Source organism: Diachasmimorpha longicaudata, chromosome 15, assembly GCF_034640455.1.
Source record: "Diachasmimorpha longicaudata isolate KC_UGA_2023 chromosome 15, iyDiaLong2, whole genome shotgun sequence".
In the NCBI taxonomy this organism is placed as follows: Eukaryota; Metazoa; Arthropoda; class Insecta; order Hymenoptera; family Braconidae; genus Diachasmimorpha; species Diachasmimorpha longicaudata.
The window spans coordinates 915672-940252 of record NC_087239.1 but is presented as its reverse complement, the minus strand read 5'-3'; the positions used below and the strand labels follow the sequence as shown (position 1 = coordinate 940252).

At 35.1% G+C, this 24581-nt stretch overlaps 1 protein-coding gene across 2 annotated transcripts; it reads right to left on the bottom strand.

The window, feature by feature from the left end:
- Positions 1–755: 755 nt before the first annotated feature.
- On the bottom strand, positions 756–23187 carry LOC135169812 (ornithine decarboxylase-like). Of its 2 annotated transcripts, none has more exons than XM_064135123.1 (6): positions 22800–23187; positions 8741–9270; positions 5865–6398; positions 4923–5137; positions 3737–3945; positions 756–2574 (listed from the first exon to the last, which is right to left on the bottom strand). In XM_064135123.1, exons 2-6 carry the CDS (start codon positions 8982–8984, stop codon positions 2361–2363), a joined length of 1416 nt encoding a protein of 471 aa, XP_063991193.1. In that variant the 5' UTR covers positions 8985–9270; positions 22800–23187; the 3' UTR covers positions 756–2360. The 2 variants fall into 2 exon arrangements, with proteins under 2 accessions (XP_063991193.1, XP_063991192.1); XM_064135122.1 differs by lacking the exon at positions 22800–23187 and adding an exon at positions 12704–12915.
- Between the last annotated feature and the right edge of the window lie 1394 nt (positions 23188–24581).

Below are 24581 nucleotides of genomic sequence, written 5' to 3'. Positions count from 1 at the left end.
ATGGATTACTTACACTCATTAATGCTACACTAAGTCGATTTAGATTTGTAAATTACAGTCTTTCAAATATTTACAATTAAATTTGGTATATTTTTTATCAATTGCATCTGCAAATGTTTTAATCATAAAAGGTCGCAGTTCAATTTACTTAGATTGTCTACTAACTCCTGTCTTTAGTCTAGATATTTAGGACAATGCCAAAGGATATGAACAAATGTGTGGTTTCCTGCTCCACAGGGGCAGCTGGAATCATTGATTATTGTAACTCTGTCCAGGGAGGCTTCCAGCTGGTAATGGTTGGCTCTAATACGATCAATGATAACGACAGTTTCTCTCGAAAGTTTCCGGCTCTTATACCAAGTCTTAACAGTGTCCCTGTAGCAGAGCTGCCATTTTTTCCTCTTTGACACTGGTCACTGGCTCTATAATTTTAGGGAACGTTTCTCTGTGGTGTTTACATTTGAATTGAGTTCGGAAAACCGTGAAAATTGACATTAACAGATGCGTTATTGATGGGCTCTACGAGTTTGCTCATAGAGCACATATAGTGATGCCTATCGACGAGGCAGAATGGAAAATGGCCGCAGGGCTCATTCCACATCTCCTTTTCCGAGAATGCCTCAACACACTGAGAAGTCGAGTCTGGATACCTCCACTCCACGTAATTACCATGTGTAACTGGTCTCTCACTCCTTAAATCTCAGTAAAAAGATTCTTCAGCATAGGATGGGATAGTGGAAAAATAAATGAGAATATTTGTCATTTACATGTCAAATTAAATTTTATTGCTCTAGTGTACATTGTGACACACATAGATCGAGCTAATTGAATAATTAATGGGCAATAATTATGTAAGTCAGTTTCACATATAATACAATTAGGGTAATTAATTAATGAGAGAACTAATTTTCGTTTTTATTTCTTGTGACAGCTGCCTCAATGCCTCAGAGTTGCCTAGCACTCCTGCAGAGTTTTTCCTTTTGTTTCTTACCATCGTTCCATCTATGGAAATTCGTTCTACAAGTCTACGTTTTTCCTCATGTTTTAAAAATTTAGTGTTTTTTTTAACGGTTGGTATGCTTGCACTGCGCCTACAGTTCAATCCTAATTATTCCTCTCGTTTATCGTCATACAAAGGTACGAAAGATTGTACGGCACAAATAATGTTTCTCTGGATCATCTTGACATCTAGGAATTATAATTTTACAAACATTTATAATTCTTTAAAATCTACTGAATCAACCTATCGATTGTTATTTAATTGAAAAATTTGTATTCTAATGTTGATAAAACTAGGAAGATCTTGAGTATCAATGTTCAAAATTAAAAAGTCATTTTGTCATTGTTCATTGTGCGTCGGTTGAATCCTAGAGAAACTCCACTGACGAAAGAATTTCACAGAAAAGCTGAGCAAATTCGATAAAAATATTTGATCAGACTTCTATGAGAAGTTGTGTAAGTTTTCAATGATTCTATTGATGAATTCCACGGCGATATTACGCTTTTTGGAATAGAAAATATCGAATAAAAATTTTTTACAGAAAAAAATCAACCAATTTTCATTTCACTATACAGTTCATGAATTTCGTAAATTATTGTCATTGAAACGTTTTTGTTTGAAATTCTATTGGAAAAAAAGTCTCTAGTGAAATTAGAAATTGACCAATAGAATTAATCAAAAACCAACAGAAAGTTCATACGAAGTGGAATAAAAATTTTCGGCGAATATGTCAAGTTTTTATAAGAAAGTTTTTCGAAAGTGTCATAACATCAGCCCTTGAAAAAATTGCAATTATTGGGTGTCCACGTGTTATCTGGTGGAAATCAGCACGATCTAATTTGCTATATTCATAAACATCTGGGTAAATCCAATACATTGAACAAGTATGCTGATTGTATTTTTATGTTCTTCCATTGAAATTCAGTTTAGAAAACATCTAAAGCTGTTTGCGAGAATGATTTTTCCCTTCGAAGCCACGATTGGAATGCTTCAGATATTAATTCAACTATTGAAGATGGATCAAATAAACAAAGAATAATAATAAATCAACCGAAAAATCAAAAGTGGTAATAAGAAATTAATCTGAAATCACTCGATGAATTTTAATTCCCAAGATGAGGTGTTGAGGTTGATTGATAAATTCAACTGATTATTAAAATTATTCAATTAATTATTTGTGTCAGGATAATCTATAATAGTAATCGCAAGAAATGTATGGACGTTTTATTAATTCGTTGGCTTCGATACGAGTGAACGAAAGAAATCCTTGGATATTAAAAAATAAATTTCCACGCAGATCATTTTTGCATCGATATCATATGTAGCCGTTTGGAATGATGAAAATCAATTTCAACATTACTCAGTTAAGAGGTCCGACTTCGACGTACTCGTAGATAAAAGGAGAGGAGGGGGGTGGTTCATTGATGATGCCGGAGGAAGTGAGATCCAGTGGTGGTGGGGCCCATTGATCAACTTTAGTCCCTCCAATGTCGAGACCAAGACAGAGATTTGCTGGAGTGGTGCCAATTACGAAGTGATCCTCTGTTAGTGGAAGAGCGTCTTTCAACAGTAGCCTGGAATTATAAATTTTTTCACATATAATACCACAAGTGGTTCAAAATTATCGAATATTTCCCGATAGATTCGTTGCAAACAAATGAAGGAGTCAAGTTTTTCAGGCTAAAAAATCACGAGTGCGAAGCACGAGTGATTTTTCCTGAAAAACTTGACGACTTCATTTGTATGCAGGGAACCTAGAGGGAAATATTCTATAATTTTGAAGCTCGAGTGGTATTCAGGGGATTATTTTTCCTATCCAAATTTCGGCCAAGAGAATTGTGCCATGACATGAAAAGAGGTTTATTTGGTTAAGTGTCGTTTGTTTACCAAAATATTCAAAAAATTATCGCTGATATTCGAGGTAGGCTATACAAAATATCAACAAATGGTGCAATTCTATTGGCTGAAATTTGGGTGGGAAAAATAATCATTAGAATTTTAATCCATCATGGGTAAAAATAAGAACAAACAAGCAAAACAATTTCTCGATTTTGAAGCCTTAAAATAATTCTCTAATCTTTTCTTTCAGATCCATAATCTAAGAAAGGGGCAAGATTTTTTTTTAATGACGACTCACGATTGGTTGAGTTGGGCTGGAATTGGCAATTTATGAATATAATTATCTAATTAAACTTTTATCGAAACGAAGGTAGAGATACAGCCGTAAAAAGATACTTCGTAAATATTTAGCATAACACTCAGTCAAGTTAAAAAACTGACAAAATTAGGTAAAAGAAACTCTTATTGAATTTAATGAAACAAAACAAACAATGAACTATACACGATGAAAAGAAATCATACGGAAAACAACCATTCGGAAGCATATTGCTCACTTATGAGCAAAAATAGTTATCCCAAGTAAAAACAATAATCACTTTCCGCTTGTTTCTTCTTAGTATTTGCTACGGTAGAAGTCAAACAACGTAATAGTGGCATGATAAATGGAGAAAATTATGTAACAGAATTAGCTGTGATATAACATCACATGAGATTATAAAAATGGAGGCACGAGAAAATGTGGAAACCTTCGCAATTTACTTTTTCTTCAAATTGCCAACATTTAATCAGATTTTTCGAAAGTATTGTTGTGATTAGATGTACCAAAAATGCTCCATTGCAGGTTCTCAATTGAATCAATGAATCCGAATAAGCGAATGTTGCTGAATCGATACATACCATACACTTTCTTCAGCAACTACGTGAACCTTGGGAATGGGGAAGCCATTGAACGGTGAAGCTACTGGTAGAGTGTAAGCCCCCATGTTTTCAAAGATTATCCAATCACCAAGTTCCATTTCGTGCATCAGCATATTTTCAACAACCTGATCCAAACCGTCGCACGTGGGTCCCCAAATGCTCGATGGAATCATTTTGCCACAACCACCCTGCAATTAAGAAAACAAGACCAAATTGATTACTTTCCTGATCGCATGGAGACACTAATTGTGTTTGTATTTGACGCAATTAAACCGCTCAGGCTTATTCCCCTAAATTTGCAATATACATTAAATTAAATTTTTTATATTGGAGCTTCTTAATAATTCAGTTAGAGGAGGGTGGATTAAATGACAAAACACTCCACAACAGAATAAATTAAAGAATTTTTAAAGGGGGTTGAATCGTCTATGGAAAATGGGAAGACAAATTCCTTTACTTCGGAAGCTCTAACTGTTCTTAACTGTTCCTCAATCATTTGGACATATAATAAAATGTGGGACATCAACAAGCGATTTTTAAAATCATCCTTTCAAAATCAGAAGGATTTAGAGATAAGGTTTGCTGCGATATTCCATTGAATAGTAAAAAAATTAATTCGTTATAGAAATCTCCATGAACAACTTTCTCACCAGAGTTCTTTGCTTTGGACATTATGACTTTGTACATTATAAGTTTAGAAATCGCGGTTAGAATTCTAAAAATGCTAAACTCCCAAAAAAAATGTAAACGGAAGTAATAAAGAAATGGATTTACGAATGCCAGAGTCTAAAAAACCGCGAGAATATATCTAGCGAAAGTAAATTATTATTAGTGAAAGGAAAAAATCATTCAATCACATCTCGTAGTAGATTTTAAACAATTAAATATATTCGAAACGTTAATTAATATCAAAGGTATGAGAATGTTGAAGGCAATATTCATGATAAGCACGTCGAAAAAATTTTCAGAATAAACCATTTTCTCGCCTTATCAAATTCACCACAAATTTATCCTTGCTGACTCACAGTTTATATCTTAAGTGCGTCTAACGAATCTAATAATCGATAACTATGTCCAACGAAAGTCGATAAGATAAGGATAGCAAAGATATCTAATGGAATCATTTGCCTGTGCCCTGAACATAAAAATTGATGTAGAACCTCACCTTAAGTGGAATGGGTGTGACATGCTGGTGGTCATACAGGAGACAGTTGAAAGATCCATAGACACCATCATTAATGTAATACATATTATGAGTAACCGAATTGGGGGACATTTTGTCAGCGCGAACAGAGCGTTTGCTGTGAATGCTTGTAGCTAGAGTGAATGCAGAGGCCACGTAGAATCTTCCAGGCTCAGCTATGATATGAACATCGTCATCTGAAAAAATAAATTAACGTTAATTGTATTTTTTGTCAAACTCAAAACCAATCAAGTTAATTGCATAACAAATTGCAGAGGAATTTGGAAACATCATGAATATTCAGCGTCATGCAAATGACATTTTGAGCAAAATCTTGTTTTTCTTAACATTGATTGTATAGAAATTCTCTACGTAAACACTCGTAAATCGATAAAAATTACAATGTTCCAAAACTTTCATCAGTATTTCGCTGGAAATAAAATTTCTACTTTTTTGTACATTAAAAAATATTTTCGTGGGCCTCAAATGAAGCTGTTATGTTATTAATTAATTTCATTGAAAATCATGACATCTTTGTCACTTCACTATTTTTTTATTTGGACATATTGTAATTATAGGAATGGTCAGGATCGATTTAGCTTTACTCCCCAGGCAACTAATTATTAAAGTGGCCATTCACTAAAAACTGTCTTTAGACCTCCCAAAGCCCGAAGGATACAACATATGTCTTTATGGACGGACATATCTTGACAACCCCTAACTGTGACGCAAAATGCTCAAGCCCAGAGGACCATAAACACATACCTAGAATTTCGTTCTACTAGATTCAATACTAAAGGTCATGAAAAGCTTGAGCGTGAGAATATGCCCTAAAATCGTGAAAAAATAAAACTTTTAATCGAATTCAAAGTTCTTCATACATTTTTGTCTCCTTCAAATAGTGGAAAAATTTGTAAAACTTACTGGGGAAGTACTCGCTGAGTGCAGAATTAATGACATCAGCGATTTTCCCAATGCACGTGCCCTTATCCCCAGGATAGCCTCCCCCAAGATCAAGGAGATAAGGCTTGTAGCCGATCTCCTTAGCCATCTCGAAGAGGCCCCTGGCGTGTCCAATGGCCCTGCGGAAGACCGGAGGATCTTGACATCCAGAGCCAACGTGGAAGCTCACTCCAACGACATCAAGATTAAGCATCATGGCCAGACGCAGCAAATTTGGAGCTTCGTAAATCGGATCGCATCCGAATTTCATACCGAGCTGACACTGGGCGACTTCAGCATCACAACGGATGCGAATGACGACCTTGGCGGCTGGATGGAGCTTCTTGATCTTGTGAAGCTCGCTCTCGTTGTCGACAGTCATTGTGTCGACGCCAACAGCAGCAGCATGACGAATATGGGAAGCAGGTTTAGCTGGATTAGCGAAGATTATTTTGGAAGCGTCAACGCCCACTTCTAGGACTTTGTTGATCTCGACTTTTGATGCACAATCGAAACCTGTAAGTCAAATGGTGCAGATAAATATTATATTTTTACTTACAACCTATCACGACCCAAAATTATGAAACTGCAGTTGCTGATTATTTGCCAACTAATTGATGGAGTTCCATTCTGTTCGTAATGTAGATACTGCTCAGCCCTGTCAATTGACAGTACTTGCAATTTTATTTAGGATTTTTCTATTTTCCTGACAAATCAGCTGCTTATGGTAATTAAAATAAGTGCATGAGGGTTTGAAATAACTTTTTCAATATTCAATATTAATATTGAAAGTGATAGCATTCATCATTGTTACCCATTTTAAAAGAAATTTATGACGTTTTTCTTTTTTCGAAAATAAGAATTACGGGAATATCTCCGTATTATCCAAATGGATCCTAAAATTTTGGGTTTAATCGTAAATTTGTAAAATTAAAAAATCATTATGATAGCTCTCACTTTGGCATATGATTTTTTTAATGTGTCTTCAATGGATGATATCATGAACAAAAACACATTCAAACGCCTAATAGGAGAACGGCATAAAAACAAGATCACATTGAAAGACTTTAGAAAATAATTAAAAATAAATACATAATTTCATTCCAACAGTAAAATGCAATATGCAGCATGATAATGGAAAGCATATGGTTAATTAATTCACAGAAAAGATTATACAATACTCGAACACTAGTCATAACCCAGTTGTTTTTTTGGAAAAATAGTGAAAAGCGGAAGGGATATAGGTGATTAAAAAGTCTAAATCACGACCCATTATCACACTAAAAATCTAGACGCTTCTTCAATCCGCTAAAAAATTTTGTTGTTTGTTTTCGACAAAAAATCGTATCTAATATTTCTCATTCAATGGGCAACAGGCGCCTGAATTCATTTTCAGTTTGATCATGTATCAACCAGAATATCCAAATAACGGACATGAAAATCATGTAAAAAATGTAATAAATGTAATGACAAAAAACATAGCTACAATATCCAGGAAATAATGCAGATATTTACACTTTTATATCCCGGATATAGACGATTTCGTTCCTGAACAATCAGCTCAAGTTGATAGGTGAAATTTTTTATCGGTATTCGACTGGTAACTTTTCCAATATGTTTAATATATATACAGGATGTCTCCCTTGACACAGAATAGCTGAATAACTTTTGATGGAAGCAAGGGACAACAAAACAATTGGTACAAAAGTTAAAAGGTTCAGTTGCAGTTCACATTTCATGATTGCAAAAACCAATCTTATAGTTTACCTCGTAATTATGTGGTTATTCGAAACAATATTTTTCTAATCTAAACTTTTGAGACGCACGTGATCGAATGTTTGGATGTTTGGTCCACATATGAGTAAAACAATGGACACATGAGTGGGTCCATTTTGCCAAAGTCTCAGGTCTCTGAGATCTCAGTTTCATGAGTTATTCCATTCGAGGAGCTCAAGACGTATGTCGCTGTCGTCCTAGCAATAATTCCAAATAAAGAATAGTTTCAACTCAACCGGATCAATTTTTATTAAAAATCATCTGTTTCCAATAGGTTCGAAAGGGTAAACTCAGTACTAGTGAAATCTCAATTCCCAGATGTTGTGATCTTATGTTGCACGCAGAAAGTCATTTTCCTCATATCACAACCATATTTTTAACTTCACGAAAGTTAGGCGTCCGGACAAAGCAAATTTAACCGCACCGTATTTTATGATGACGTCATATGGACGTCATATTGCAATATCTCCAGTTAGTCTCCCTAGCACATTATGCATCACATGCAACGCACGTGTCATTGTGTTGCGCCATCAGCAGTCACTGCAGGAGATGTTCAATGTTACCACCATTGTCAGCAAGAGCCAACTCTTTTCAATTACAACCCAACAAATTTAACCGATTAATTTCAGCGGATTAGTGTACCCAACATCTTCCATATCACTCCACAAATACTAATCGCGTTGTGTAAGATAAAGAGATCGAGGTGGTCTCTACACAAAACTACTTTGACCGATCCGACGATTGGGGTCGACAATCTCGAAGGAATCTCTCATCACAAAATGTGATGTGGTAGAATTTGTCTTGTCAAAAAGCATAAATTTCGCGAGATTAAACATATCACTGTCATTGAAAGGAAATGACCGAATACTTGAAACAGACTCATAAATCTAGATTTCATGAGCGTCGACATTCCTCCTAGGAACCATCCAACTGTTGTACCAACTATTTTCTGATTCCTTGCTTCCATTAAAATTTATTCACCCAGAGGGCTTCAAATGCCACACCATCTATATTAGAGTTCTCCAGTTATTGGTTAAATATCCGGAAGAAAATATAAAATATGAATAGAATGGTGTACAAACCGATGCCGAGGGATGCCAGAACTTCGAGGACAATCAGAGAGTCGTTGCATTTAACAGCGTAGTAGGGTTCGACTCTGGGCATTTTCTCTTTCCAAATCTGATGTTTTTTGACAATGTCACCGATGTCCAGGACGTAGAAGGCCTCCTCCTGTAGCCCACTCTCAGCAATCTCTGTTATCACGCTCATCACGCTGGACACACCGTCCAGCACATGGATGCGCTCGTCCAAATTGCTCACCTTCATTTTGATAGTTTTTAGTAATTGGTCGTTCGAAGTTGAGGGGATCAGTTTAATGATTGTTTGTTGCTTCTGTAAGGGATGATTTATGCTACTCTGCGGACGCTAGGTAGCAATGAGGCAGCTGTCAGTGCGGATTTTGAGTGTCGTGGGGAGGCGAGTTAATGCGATTTCAGAGTTGGGGGTGCTAGCAAAGCCACGGGGGCTCTGCGTTCAGGGCCAACTTCCAGTTGACGCTGTTGCTCAGAGACACAACAACAGACTGGCCAACCAGTCTATCGCAGATACAACCCTGAAACAGGAGAATAATTTTTTTAAATTTTAGTTTTGAGCACTAGAACTGGCAATTCTATGCAATTGTTCATTTTATTTGTGTAGACATGAGAAGTTCATAGTAATCTTCGAAAATTCACAGAAATCACACAAAAACACAAAACAATTGGGGAAAAGTGAATTTCAAATGCTGGAAAATAAACCTTCTCCGTCTGAATTTCTTACAAAAGTTTGACAGAATGTTTTTGAGTTTTGTTGATAATGTCTGCAATGCCGATTCCCACCAATCAAAGTGCAGTATTCGGGGTCATGTGATACCTCCCCATCAATTTTAATTTGATAATTGAACGGGTCATAGTAGCCTATCACTTGTTTTTCCGTTTTCTGAATGATACTTGGAATATTTTTAGGAAAAGTATCAACGAGGCCACGAGCACCGTCTGCATTTCACCAAAATTGGATTGGAGAGATTTGAATTTTATGCTCCAACTACCCCTCGACCATCAAATTTGGAAATTCGTCTCATGCTCCTCTGTAACGAAAGGATGTCAAGTAAAAACTTGTTTCGATTATGTGTACAGAATGAAACTTCCAATTGAAATCGTCATAAAGGACTGCCGATTCCATAATATCCTTTCATAGAAAAATAAATATAATATCACAAGGCTCCTGAATTTTTTCCCTTGAAATTACCCTCGACTTAAAGAACTAAAATTTATTTTTTATGCTAGTTTTCAATTTTGCAAATGATAAGTGCTTATTTTGACGTTCGAAAAAATTTAAAAATATTTCCATTGAAAACCTGGAAATCTTCAAAATTGCAAAAAAAGAAAGCAGGGAATTAGCGAAGTTCACATGCAAAAGATTCTGAGTTCAAAGCTCGAACGGTTAGAATTGTGGGATTATTATTTTAAGTTGTGGCCCACCACAGCCTATCTGATCGAAGCAAAGTACAATAACAATAAAGAAAATGAGTCAGGAAACATTGGAATTAATTGACGAACATTAAAATGGGTTGATCAAGTGATAAAACACGACTCCCCCCATTAAAAAATCATAAACAAAATTACATGAATAGCCGCAGCTATTATTATATGAATAATTCAAGTCTTTAAAGAAAACTGTTTCCTTTAAAAATGTTTCATACGTGAAACATTGAAAGCCATTAATGAGTTCAAAAGTTGCGACCATTAATAAGATGATTCATTTTAGTAATAGAATCATAGGACAGGCTAATTGAGAATTAGGTTGAGCGTTCTCTTATCATAAATCTCACAGGAAAAATTATCTGTAAAAAATGAGCAGTCTCGCTTAGATTCCAACTGTCCTCGTCAGCATTTTAAATGCCAGTGTCTGAACTCATTACAACCCTCTGTTACTGATACACTGACAACTATGCGAGACCTCATTATCGATTATCAAATGTCATTGCATTTTGTTGGAAAGAAAAGTATGGTATTTTGAAAACAAAGATACGAGCGGTTTTTCCTGTTTACAGAAAGGAGAGGATGTATTGTAACCGTCAGCTGGTTAATTATCCTTATCCACAAGTTTTACAAAACGCGATTTTATCATAATATGTTACACAGTCATTGATGTTGATTTAATGAATTTAATGAAGCATTGCGCAACTGCTAACATTGACTCAGTGCATCTGTTGAAATTTCAATGGCTCAGTTGTGTACCCAAAAAGACAGTTAGCAAAATTTTGGCGGCAACTTTTTTGCGACAAAATATTATCTACAACATCTATCTATATAACTCTAGAGTGATGCAGGAGAGGCAGACAGCCCTCGATAACAACTAAATCTATCAAAATCTAATGTAAGATCTGGATCAAAACTTGGAATTGTTAGATCATGATCTATTCGAATGACCATCGCAACTGAAACTTCTCACACACAAGGTGATCCCCTTTTTACAACAGGTCTTCGCTATTATTTATTTTATTAATTTGATTAAGTAACCCCCATTACGACTAAGTTTGTTCGATTTTTCGCGTTATCAAATTGTCCTTCCATTGTTTTAATGGAGAAAACGGAATGTTCGATTGAGATTTCATTGATTATTTTTCCCACCCAAATTTCAGCCAATAGAATTGCACCATTTGTTGATATTTTGTATAGCCTACCTCGAATATCAGCGATAATTTTTTGAATATTTTGGTAAACAAACGACACTTAACCAAATAAACCTCTTTTCATGTCATGGCACAATTCTCTTGGCCGAAATTTGGATAGGAAAAATAATCCCCTGAATACCACTCGAGCTTCAAAATTATAGAATATTTCCCTCTAGGTTCCCTGCATACAAATGAAGTCGTCAAGTTTTTCAGGAAAAATCACTCGTGCTTCGCACTCGTGATTTTTTAGCCTGAAAAACTTGACTCCTTCATTTGTTTGCAACGAATCTATCGGGAAATATTCGATAATTTTGAACCACTTGTGGTATTATATGTGAAAAAACTACATATCCATTTTTATTTTACTATGTCATGTACTCTCGTCCTTTTGGATTTACAGACAATTGTTGAGTATACGTCTTCAAGGTTACTGTGCTATTACTCATTATTGAATGGAAATAAAGGCGAACATAGAAATTTTATCCCCTTGGAAACTCTGCGCGAAAATTTGAAATGAATTCATTTGCGAGGAAAGTTAACATTTATTGAACGAGATTTATTTTCTTTTTATCAGAAAATATTCTTAAACACTCAAACTTCAACACATTTTTTTTCACTGCACCACCGAACGTTCACAGAACTGATATTTGATAGAAATTTATTCCTTTAAAATGTCCTTGGAAAAACTTTCAATAACGCAAAAACTTTTTCAATTGTTATAACAATCCCTGTCAACGTCTTTTTTGGATTTTTGATGGGAGAAAGTGACAATCAGCTTATCCATATGATCTATCCTCCTTTCATGAAGAATTTTCTAACTTGAATCCACTGTTTCTAATCTTCAAAGCCAACAGAAGAAATGTCCAAGTTATGGCTAAGAATTACCATAGAAAAATTGGCTAATAGAAAAAGTTGAGAAGAACAATCAGAATTTATCGAATCCAGTTCCTTCTATCAATAACTGTTGATCACCTACTAAACCCCAACACATTTTGTTTTCACTCCACTACCGTAATGACGGCTAATTACAAATGACTTCATGGTGAGGAGAAATTGTCGGGCCTTGACCAAGCGCCAAATGAAAAGAAAAGATAATTTTTTTCCAACTGCTAGTTGATTCAGAAATTGACTGAAAATTAGGATTAGCTACTTTGTAAGAATGTAGCATAAAAAAATCATAAAATGTCGACATAAAAAAATCACGTTTTGTTGGACGGATTGGTCTTCCATCAGCAGGAGATGATCATCAATATTTTAAAAGAAATACGTTGTCTTTTCACTCTACCACCACAATGATTGAAAATACTTTGATTAACCGCTTGGAACTTACTTTATCGTGGGAAGTAATTCTCGTGCCTTGACAAAACACCGAATGAAAAAAAAAGATGAATCGTTTTTGTTTTTTGCTAACTTGCGTTAACAAAAAATCAGTTGGAAGCCGAGTTATTTTCTCTGGAAAGCAGAAATTCAATGAAGAATGGAGAAAGAGTTGGATTAATTGCTTAGTAACAGCACTGAAGACCAGTTGAATGGTACTGAACCCGAAGCTCCTATTTAACTCCCTATTTATATGAATTCGATAAGTATTATCAATTGTACACCCCCGTGATTCCAACTCCTCAAAACCAAGCCTTATCTGACAGCTCTGGGATTGTGGTTCATAGAGATTGAATGCGTTAACAATGGAGGGGTGAGTGATGCACACATCACATCAAGGGTCATACTTCACTGGGGGGCAGTACTTATACTTTTTCTCCAAGATAACAGACTATTTGACGACTACGAGTATCGCATCTTATCGCAAACCAATCAGAATCTGGAGCAGTATCGGGCTGCCTCATTCGCAAGGAAATGTTTATACTCTCACAATAGATGTAATAAATTACTTTCAGTGGGGATTTACGATATCTGCCACGCGCTGTTTTAATGAAGCTAATGATTCCGATCACGAGGATGTACGTGCTCTATCCTTTTTTGATCACTAGAAAAATTAATTAAAAATTTGTTACGAAATCAGCTGCTGCTGATTGGCAGAAAAATGTCATTGACCTTGAAAATATCACTTGATTTCATTTCTATCACTCGTAATCATCGATTTATCAAAATTCAAGAGGACTTTTTATAGAATTGGGGCATCTACAGTCCAGTAGATAATTAGGTTGTAACCCTGTGGGATGAGCAGTTAGTGGGTATTTCAAAATATAAAATGACACCTTAATTGTGGTGATCATACGAAAATTCTCTGAAATGTCCACTTGAAATATGGGAATTTCCACAAATCTATTCATATTTCTTGCTGTAACTGTGGTAAAAATTGCTGAAATATTAATATCAGATTATTAGTACAACATAAGTTCACGTAATGATAAATTTAAAAGATTTAGGAAAAATCTGCTTTTGTGATTTTGATTTTATGCCCATTAATCCCATCAACAGCGGTCTAGTGGTCTTAACACCCCTAAGGGTAGTGACATTCTCATATCTCGATCATCGCCGTTTCGCCTCCCGGACATCGAACTAACGGTCAGTCATCACTTTTCATTTTCACCAGAGTCGGCATCGAGCCAATCTTTTCTCGCGTGGTCAACCTATCGACTTATGTGTTATCTAATCCAATTCAAGTATTCATTTATCTTCTGAAAATGCGATCAATATGATGAATTCCAACTGAACTCGACCGATTGAAAAACGTCGTGTTTTTTTTTCAAATTGCAATTATCCAGGAACACAGATCTAAAAAAAAATGAGCATTTCCAAAGAAATTTTTTGACTTTTCTCATGCGCGGGTAATAACCACTTCACATTGTGATTTTTTTTGCCAACTATTTTTTTAAAATAATAATTTTAACGTAAATGATGCTTTTTAGTATGGAAAATGATTTTTTTGCTTCGAACTTAAGTGCGAAGGAAATCATCAAGGAAAATCCAGTATTTGAGGGACTCACCCATTTCGAGAATCAACGGACAAGAATCGATTTTCCGATGAGTATATTCCATCTCCAGAAATTGACAATATTTGGACATTTTATAGACTTTAAAAATTTCTTTTTTCGCAGATCTCATGATGAACGATTCTCTTTTTCATCATTAAAATCAACGAGAAAATCAATATAAAACATCTTTTATTGTGCGAAATCGCAGATATTTACGAAGAACAAAATTGTAATACATCGCATGCGATCAACAATATACAGGAAAATCATTCGCTTCATATAAACTAGATACAATTATTCTACAATATCTGCGTGGAATTCCGTCATTTTCACGCGAATAGAGACTAGGAAATTGGCGACTCTAGTCATTGGAAATTATTCTCAATACTTTTGTTCAATATTTCATAATCTTAATAGATGACAGAAGGCCACCGTTTCCATGTATTTCTCAAAAGATTTTCCTTTTCAAATTTTTTAATATCTTTTCCTCTAAAGCACGTGGAGTTTTATTATCGCTTCCAAACACCTAATGTGCTGCGATGTGGAAAGATATCGATGACGTCCACCGCGAAATTTATTCAAAATTGACAACATTTTCTTACAACTCCTCAAAGAGTACCAGAAGCGGTGACCAGCTTGTTATTTAACCCATTTTGCTCTGATTGTTTCCAGAAAGAACAGTTGAAATTTCCATCAAATTTTAAAAGGTTTTTAGTAGCTTTTATTTATTTATTCGTAGATCGACATGTGATACTAGTTATAACGATTGTACCTGGATATATTTATACAGATCAGGAAGGAGGAATAGAGAGAGAAAAAGAGAGATAGACAAAAGCCGATGTAGATCAAAGAAAATCATGAAAGGAAATAAACTGAATACCGACATAATTTCCTTATTTTTTAGTATCAATTGGAATGTTAACTTTTCTTCAAATTTTTGACAAAAATCAGAAAAGTATAACACCGACAAAAGCCCTCAGGCTTCCCTCAATAATTATTAAAAATTGGAGTGATTTATATTGGAAACAAATTTGAGAAAATCAACAAATTGAGAAATAATAAATTATGTTACTAGGTCTGAGAAGCATTTTCGTATGCATTTTATTGTAATCTATGTCGTGAATATTGAATGTATCTGAAGAATTGTTCTGAGGCCATAACTACTCTTCTAGGTCATCCCGAAGCCAGATTAACCTCGTACCCCAACAGTCCCAGGACGATAAGTCGCAGTCCAATAATATAAATGTCCACTTATTGGCATAAGCCAGTTAAAGTACGAGGAATGATCGACATCAGCCCAGGAATATTGGTCAGTCTCGGCCTACCGTTGGTCGTTCCCCACTTACCCGAGTGGAAATTATGTCAGGCGCGCCTGAGGTCTGATCAGAACCTGATCTGGTGGTGGCGAGGTTCAACTGATCAGGCGAGACTTGATCAAGAACTGATCAGTTTTTGATTTGTTGCATCTGATCAGACTTACTCTGATCAGGTTCTGATATGATGAGCTTGATCTGAACCTGAGGTCCGTCCTCCTGCAATAATTCGGATCAGATTTTGGTCAGGTCAGCCTGAGTGGAAATCGCCTCAGGCCGCTCTGATGTTGGATCAGTATTTGATCCGGTATTCGTCAGGTTTGTCTGATCAGGCCATGCCTGATGAGGAACTGATCAAGTTTTGATCAAGTGATCCTGTTCCGAACTACCTAAGATGAATTATGATCAGGTTTTGATCTGATCATCTTCATCTGAGTCTGATCTAGTGATATCGATGGGAAACTCATCAAATTTTGATCCAGTTCATCAGAACATAAATAGTCCAGGTAGAACCGAATCAGGTTCTCATCCTATCAGTCTAAGCTTAGTCTGATCGGATGATTCTGATTAAGTTTGGATCCAATCCCCCAGATCTCGAAAACTACAGACTACATTAAATACATGAGAAGCTAAAAATTAGACCATTCTGAATCAGGTATATAATGTACTTTATTCAAGTGTTTTTTTTGTGTAAATATGTGTAGACGTATTAAATTTACAAATAAATTATTTTCAAGAGGAAAATAGTTCTCTAACTTCGATTTGCTCATTATTATTATATTACTATTTAAATCTTTGTCATCAACGGAATTGAATCGTGACCGAAAAAATCTTGTAAAATATACGCGCACATCCGGAAATAATTACAAAGTTAACGCATACCTCGATAGAGATCGTATAGGCAAAATAGAATTGACTTGATCATAAGATCCGGTTAGCCTAGTAGATCGGGCATAGGACTGATAATCGGAACATCGCAGGTTCGAGCCCCAGCATCGGTAAAATCACAGGTGGTTTTTCACTGTTAATAATGGAAGATATTCCTTAAGATAGATGAACAGTAGTGAAAAAATTGAATTATTTTTTGTTTTCAGCTAATAATGATTGTTTATTAGCATCATCAGATTGAGATAATGTTGACTTGATCAAATCCTGTCCAGGTCGGCTTGATCAGGTCCGGACCAAGTCAAGGCGTTACATGCCTGATCAAGTTCTGATCCAGTCGTCGGATCAGTACCTGATTATACATGAGGGCGACCTGATCAGGACTTGATCCGGACCTGAGTTCAATTTCCACTCGGGTACTTCGGGGGTTCATTCTTTAAGAGAATAGACGGACAAAATTGAAGTTTTCATTAGACCTTCGGAAATTATATGAAATTGCATAAAATATTGCTCATAATTGACTGAACAAGTCAATTACTGCACGATTTGGAGGAAATGGTATTTCGCAATAGGAGATAAAATATAAGAATCGCCGAATTGAACATATTATGGCTTCTGCATTTTCAAAAATGTCTCCAGTATTCGAAGAAAATTATTTGATGTTAGAATTAATAACCCACAGATTAAAATTAGAAAATAGTTGAATGGATCTCAAACCCTTAATTCCTGGACACTTGAACCGCAATTTTTAAATCTATTAACGCTTGATTGACGCGGAAAATAATTCATCAAGTGATTATATCTGAGTAATATTATCGAATGATGAAATCACAGGTTTCATTCTTATTTTAGTACTTAAAAAAATTCCAACGAGATTAAAATCGTCCAGAACTAAATCCGTCCACAGATTAACCTGTTGACCCTATTCATCGAAGAAACTTCCAAAGAAATGCATTCGAAAATGAAAATTCCAAAAAAGACTGGGCAAAAATGAAATCGAGCCTTCAAAAAAGTTGCCAACTTGAACAATCTAAAATAATCTGAAAAAGGAATAATGAAAAAAAAAATGTTATCACCATCTTAAAGTCGAGTCGATTTATTCTGTCTCATTACTTAATTTCTGAATAAAGGAATTATTATCTAGATAACCGAACTATCCGCCACGTGCCAGTAAAATAAGTTTTCCCACCTCAGACAGACCTGGAAGTTGGGAAATCCAAACCTGGATGCATGCCAGCTGGACTCTTGGAAACACTCAATGTCAATACCCTTATGGGGGGATCAATTGAGGCCAAGAGAACTTAACATTGGCACCCGTACCTTCAAGAGAAACCGCATGAAATTTGGAAGAGCCATTTTCAAATTCAAATTTTGTGTCAAAGAAATATTTTGATGAATATCTCTTCGAAAGTCTATTCCTAATGTTAAGTCAGTACTCTCAAAATTTTCATTTTGACTTTCATTTCACACACATCCAACACGCACAAATCAATTGATGAAAATGGAAATTCAAGAAAATTTTAATTAGTTATTGTGATGTGCTAATTATTGAATTTAATTCTATTTAATATATCAACTACTTACAACTTATGTTTTCATGATAAACTTCAAAGTTCAAGTTGTCATTGAAATACCAATGATCCGTTAGACATGACACACACGTGTTAAATTGGATTTTATTTAATTTGGATATTACAAGGTCTGAATTCTTTTGATTTCCGAAAATTCCTAGCACTACATAAGTGCTTCAATTAGATATTCTTATCTAAGATCCTTATCTAATTCATGGAAACGTTAAGTTGCTAAATTCGCCCCAGTTTTCTAGGAATCACACTGCAGTTCAACAAACAATTAATGGAAAATGAATGAAGAAAAACAATTTGCAGTAGTTTCCTTAGGAATGAAAAAAACTAAATCATTTCTTGGTATTGTACAATTTCACAAAAGCCCAATGCGTCAATATCGTCTGAAAAGTCGTACTTTTCGATAATTCAGTGGTGCAAGCAAGATCTTCAACGATAGCAAATCATAAGTGGTTGTATTTAACGACATATCAATATTCCTAAGACGCAATTAATCGAAAAACAACGCAGCATAATCGATAAGTACGAAATGAATGATTTCCTCAAGAAACTTTGAAATGAATGATACCACTCGAGTAAAAACCAGTTAGATCTTGAATCAAATGAACTGCGAATGACGCCAACCCAAGTGGACATATCAGCACAATACGAGAGTAATAAAACTTAACACAGATTTTAGTGAAACTTATCATTTTGAGGAGCGTTGTCGATAGGGAGGGATGAGGTAGGCATTCTCGATATCTAGTCGTCTAGATGAAAGAAGTTCGTGATAGCGGTGATGAGGCAATGCCACTCAATGAAAGAATGTTTGCTGAATGCAAACTACAATATTAAAATATGAATTCCTTAATTTCTAAGGAGACGGGAAAATCAATTGCAATTATTATTAAAAATATCATCGACAGGTTAAATTGAAATGAATGGATTATCGATTATGAATAAGATTATCAGCGGAGATGCGAATGGTCTCAAGACACTTTCAAGAAAATATGAGTACATTCGTCAAGAAATGGTTTTCTATAATAGGAAATTTAATATTCTTTTTTCTCTTTTTTTAGTAATTTTTTAATTGGCAATCTGTACTTTAAAACTGTGTTTTTAAATTTATTCTCTTTTCAGTACTAATACTTCTAGTGTATCTACGTTATCAGATATTTTTTTGGTAGCTTCGTTGCATAGGAACAATCGAAGTGCTTCACACCCCAGATTTCTCATCTGCAAAATTAGAGGCACTCATTTCAAAAAGCGCAAGTTTGAGGAGAATATGTCATTAATTTTGAAACACGAGGGGTATTTAACGGATTATTTTTTCATCTGTAGTTTCGCTAGGTCGGGAGCAATCGTCAGCAAATTTGCAAATTCTAATATAATTATACTTTTCTTCTTAAAGCTAAAAAATTACGAGATTTATAGGAGAAAATTTGCTCACCAAATCAAGACGTTGTAGTCAAATTTAAAATATTTATGCGATATTTATTGTCAATATATATTACTCAGAGGAAAAATAAAATGCCAGACTAATAAATCAATAATTTCTAAAAATTCCTGGTTACTCATTTTCTTGTACGTTTTCCAAGTTTTGTTTTTTGAAAAAAAGCAAAACTTAATCTCGAAGGGTCCAAGGCTTGACTTTCTCACTCGTTATTAACTTTTGATTATTCCAGGCTTGTATAATCTTTCAATTTAAATTATGTTGTTGGGTCTGTAATTAGCATACAATATTTGATTTATGAAGCAGGATCCCCCCGGCAGCATTAGTATCACGTATTAATCATAGAAAATGAATGAATAAATAAATACTATGTAGTTATCCAACGAAAGGATAGTTACTACCAAAAATTTAATTCCACGTGGATTACGGAATTGAGCAAAGAGTTATGTTGAGCTCGAGACTTTCGTACCCAGTTTCTAATAGTGTAGATGAATGCAAAACATCTATATCAAAGAGCAATTATTGGGTGCATTATTTTTGGTGTCCGGAATAAATTTGTTTGGTGCCCCCCACTTGACAAAGGTAAAGTGGTAAAGGTAAGGTTAGGTAAAGTGTGGAAGGTAAATAGCGCCAATGATTGGGTCATTGACGGTAATTCCATACTATGGACCGTATCGTGATGGAAAATAGATTACGAAAATTAATCACTCGATTAGAATACTATCGTGTTGTCAATCCACCGATAACGGGAAATTCCACACATTCTCCGCAATTAAGGATAAGCCCTCAAAAAGACATTGGAAAATATCCACCGAAGCCTATCTGCATCAGAAAAATGATTTATTTAAACGAAATTGTAAAATATTCTTTCGCGGGGTTCAGGCTATTTTGCACTTCTTAAGCCACCCCAATTGTTTTCTAAAAATATCTTTAAATTTCCCAGAGGCATGACCTCACGAGTGATTTTTCATTCACCACCCCTTTCACGAAAACATCAAAAATACTCGGCGAAAGTTCCTCGTAGCCTCGTTAATTTGAGAAAAAGTGAATAAATTGCCAGTGAAGTTCAGCTGCACAAATAAAAACCGCCATAATAAATACTTCACATTCTCCAGAATTAAGAATAACACGTGAGAAAAAAATTGAAAATATCCCAGTGAAGCACAGCTGCGTGATTACCAAATACCATAAGGAATACCTGGCATTCTTCGCAATTAAGGATAAAGCTAACAAAATATTTAAAAATTTCCACTGAAGTTCAGCTGAATAACCAAACCAATGCCTTTCGTAAAAAACGTTTGCATAATTCAATGGATTCGACATTTCTCGAATGATCTCAATTCTTCACTAAAAATATCTTTGAATTCGTCAGAAACGCTCTAAGAAGAAAGTTGACGTTTCCTAATCTCATGAGAATTAAAAAATAAAATCGGCATCGACAAAAGGATGGTGTTTGCCAAATATTCATTTTTTTCAGAGAAATTTTAACTTTTTAAATTAATTATTACTACTGTACTCGACTACAGAATTAATTAAATATAAATTATACGATTATTAGAACCTTGAGTGAACTTCTTTAATAATTATCAACATAAAAAATTCATTGAAATGCTTCCATCTAAGTATTCAGTAATTTCGAAAGAATTATAAGATCATAGAGAAAATATTTTAGCTTCACCCAACTAGGAATCGAACCCGGGTGTCCAAGATTCCCAGAATTTATCATCATGGGCAACGTAGTTCTCCTCCGAGGCAACATTATTAGCACAATTGACACCTACGTACAATTTTGCACAAATGAATACGTCTCCAAATAAATCACTAATCAGAATAATTTTCCGTTGATACATATTGGTGCTATTTTTTCAACTTTTTCTCATGAATTTTAAATGTCCAATTTGCTCATTAAAAGTAGTATGAAAGTAAATTAAAGTGGATTGACAGCTACGTGACATTTACTCTGTACCTTATTAGTCATTCCTATCTTTTCATTCTTAATCAGCTTTTGGAATGAAGAAAATTCTGTTTTTAAAACTGAAAAATCAATTAACTTATGTTACTGATACACCGATTTATGTCTCCTTCCCCGCTATGACATTCCACAAACAATTACACAATAGAAAATATGAAAACAACATAAATTCAAGTTATATGACTGGAAATCTTACGGAGACAAAAATCCATGATAACATGACGACACGTCATTCAACAAGAAAAGAGATTTCTGGAGGAATACATTAATTATAACAATGTTGTTGCTCTTGAGGATGACTGTCTTGCACAGAACATTAAAAGAACTCCGTTAATGATTTTGCCTTTTTTATAAATTTCTGATTTGCTAGAGGGGAGAATTTCGATGAATTTTTAAGTGTTCACAGTTATTGAAGGAATTCACTCAAGGTTAGAACGCCAGTGATCAGCTTCTAGAACAATATAATTAATATAATTCAAATCTAATAAGGATCTCCTACTAATGACTCGATTTCAGAAAAATAAATACTTCTCTGAAGTAAACGAATATTTAGCAAAAATATTTTTGTTCTCACTGCACAACAGAGGATCCGTTCAAAGGAATGTTGCTTATTTCTTAGCAACATCTACGATCTCGATGTACAGAAAATGCGATTATCCGTTTGTTTTTGAAACGTCTATGTACTGAACTCATTCGAGAGTTTCCACGTGTTATTTCGATAGATGACACAGATTACAACAATTTCCAAGACTCTAAATGCGACTTCTAACATTAATTGGGGATTAGCAAATTAAATAACTAAAACGAAAAAGTTATCCATATTTTTTTATCAATATTTCAATACTGCAATGAAGTAGAAAACATTTTCTAAGAGCATCATATCTTCATGTCTTCATGTTTCATAATATTCGACATAACTTTCAGGAAAAATTCGTCACAGTGCTTTCATTGAGCACCAAAAATACTCCCACATCCTCAACCCAACTAAAAATATAAATATCCAAGAAGATCCAGCTGCATAAAGGCAAAAATGCCATATGGAGAGCCAATGAAGAGCGATTTGCAGAATTCTGTATGATTCACCGTAATCACAACAGTTGAGCGTGACTCGTGTAATCCGAATTTTTCCTTCAAAAAATCTCGAAATATCCAAAAGATGTCGGGAACGACTGACTGATGGATTCCCTTGGGGTGCATGCAAGGAGTGATCAATCATCGTTCACGTGACTCACCCCTTCGAGTGCATCCATACTAGGATGCCTCGGAAGGCATCCGAAATATCTTAGAACTGATGCAACTCATAATTACCTTATCAAATGTACGCCACCCTGCGGGTTGGCACTCGGTTATTGGCGGAATGGTGGAAGTTTTCGTTGACTGGATCCCAAAAATCAGTCAAATTGTTTCTCCGCGCGGAATAATAATTCCAGGCGGTAGCCACTGCTTATTGGATTTATGGTCTTGTGATTTAACTGTTGAAACTGAACAGGACATTAATCCTCTCGTATTTACTGTTATTCTCTTGTTGCCGGATCGATTATGATTGTTCACTTTGTTTAAATTTTGTTGTCGTTTCGTTTGGTTAATTTTTTTCGTTAAATTTCGATTGTTTCCGATGGCTTTATTCAATTAATTCGATGGAACTTCGAACGACCGACGAGGCAACATGGCCAGACGTGCTCGGAGAACAGAGTTGACTGCTGTATTCGGAAAGTCATTGGCGTTGAGCCGCTTGGGGGGGTACGCTCGACGGAGCGGCCGACCAATCACAAGCAACAGGAGTCTACTGATGAATTTCAGAACGTTCTCACCGGCGGGAATTTTCACTGATGTGGAATTTATTTATAACTGTCGAATCATTTCTATTACACTTCATTGCTATTTAATGTTGTTGAAAATATTTCCTTTCTTCGAAAAATGAAAAATTGCATAGAGATGTTTGGGAAATGTTTTAAATTGTGAAATTCTGACGTTCATGGAATTGAATCAAGGGATAAGTTATCGAGGGAGGGATATAACAGAGAGTCACGTGCTGCTTCTATCTTTCCCGCCGATTTTAAAATAGATCCTAAGTATCGATTGATTGCACAACAATTGAAATAATTCGCTGTGGTTCAAAACACGTATAAAACTTTTTGTGAAATTTTAGTGATTATTTTTTTCATCCCAATTTCAACCAATCAAATGGTGGCATTTCCCGTCACGTGGTACAAGTAAGAGAGTTTTACTTCGGATATTTTTCGGATATTTCCCTGTTTGTTGCTAAGCAATGAAAATATCCGATAAACAATTTGTACGCGTTTCAAACCCCAAAACTGTCATTACAAAAAATCAAGTTCAAAGACTTTACCTCGACATGAGCAGATTTGGACGGGAATCCTTGGAGATTATTGATCAAAAAATTTTTTAAAATGTTCCTAATAATACAGTGAAGACAAAAGCCACAATTTGGAAATAATTCTCTGCATTTTGTGCAGACAAAAAATATACGCTGGAGAAGCCATGACTACGAGTGAACAACCATACTATATGACGTGAAATGCCACACATTTAATTGTTTGAAATTAGAATGAAAAAAATAATCCAGCCAAATACCCCTCGACCTTCAAAATTAATCGGATATTTCCCTCCAGTTTCCCTGCGTAGCACCGATCGGGATAAGATTCGCAGAAAAACCCTCGCGCTTCGCGCTCGGGTTTTTTAACCTGCGAACCTTATCCCTCTCGTTGCTACGCAACGAAACTCTCGGGAAATATCCGATAATTTTGAAGGTCTTGGGGTATTACCACTGAGAAATTCTATTCGCTTTCCAGTAACTTCGAATTAAAGTAATTTTTCTCGGCGACTTTGATTCCATTTTACGGCTGATAGTACAATTTAACAGAAAATATTCTAGTCAGTCGATTCTATGAAATAAATTTTTATAAAAATTCATTGGCAAAATTTTTCAAGTCTTCTTGTCGGATTTGTTAACAATAAGGTATCTTCCATCAAGAAAAATATCGAGTTGTACATTTTTCAAAAAACAAAATGCTCTTTATTGGACATTTTTTCTTTATAGTTTGATAAGATAAGTTTTTTAGAAAAATG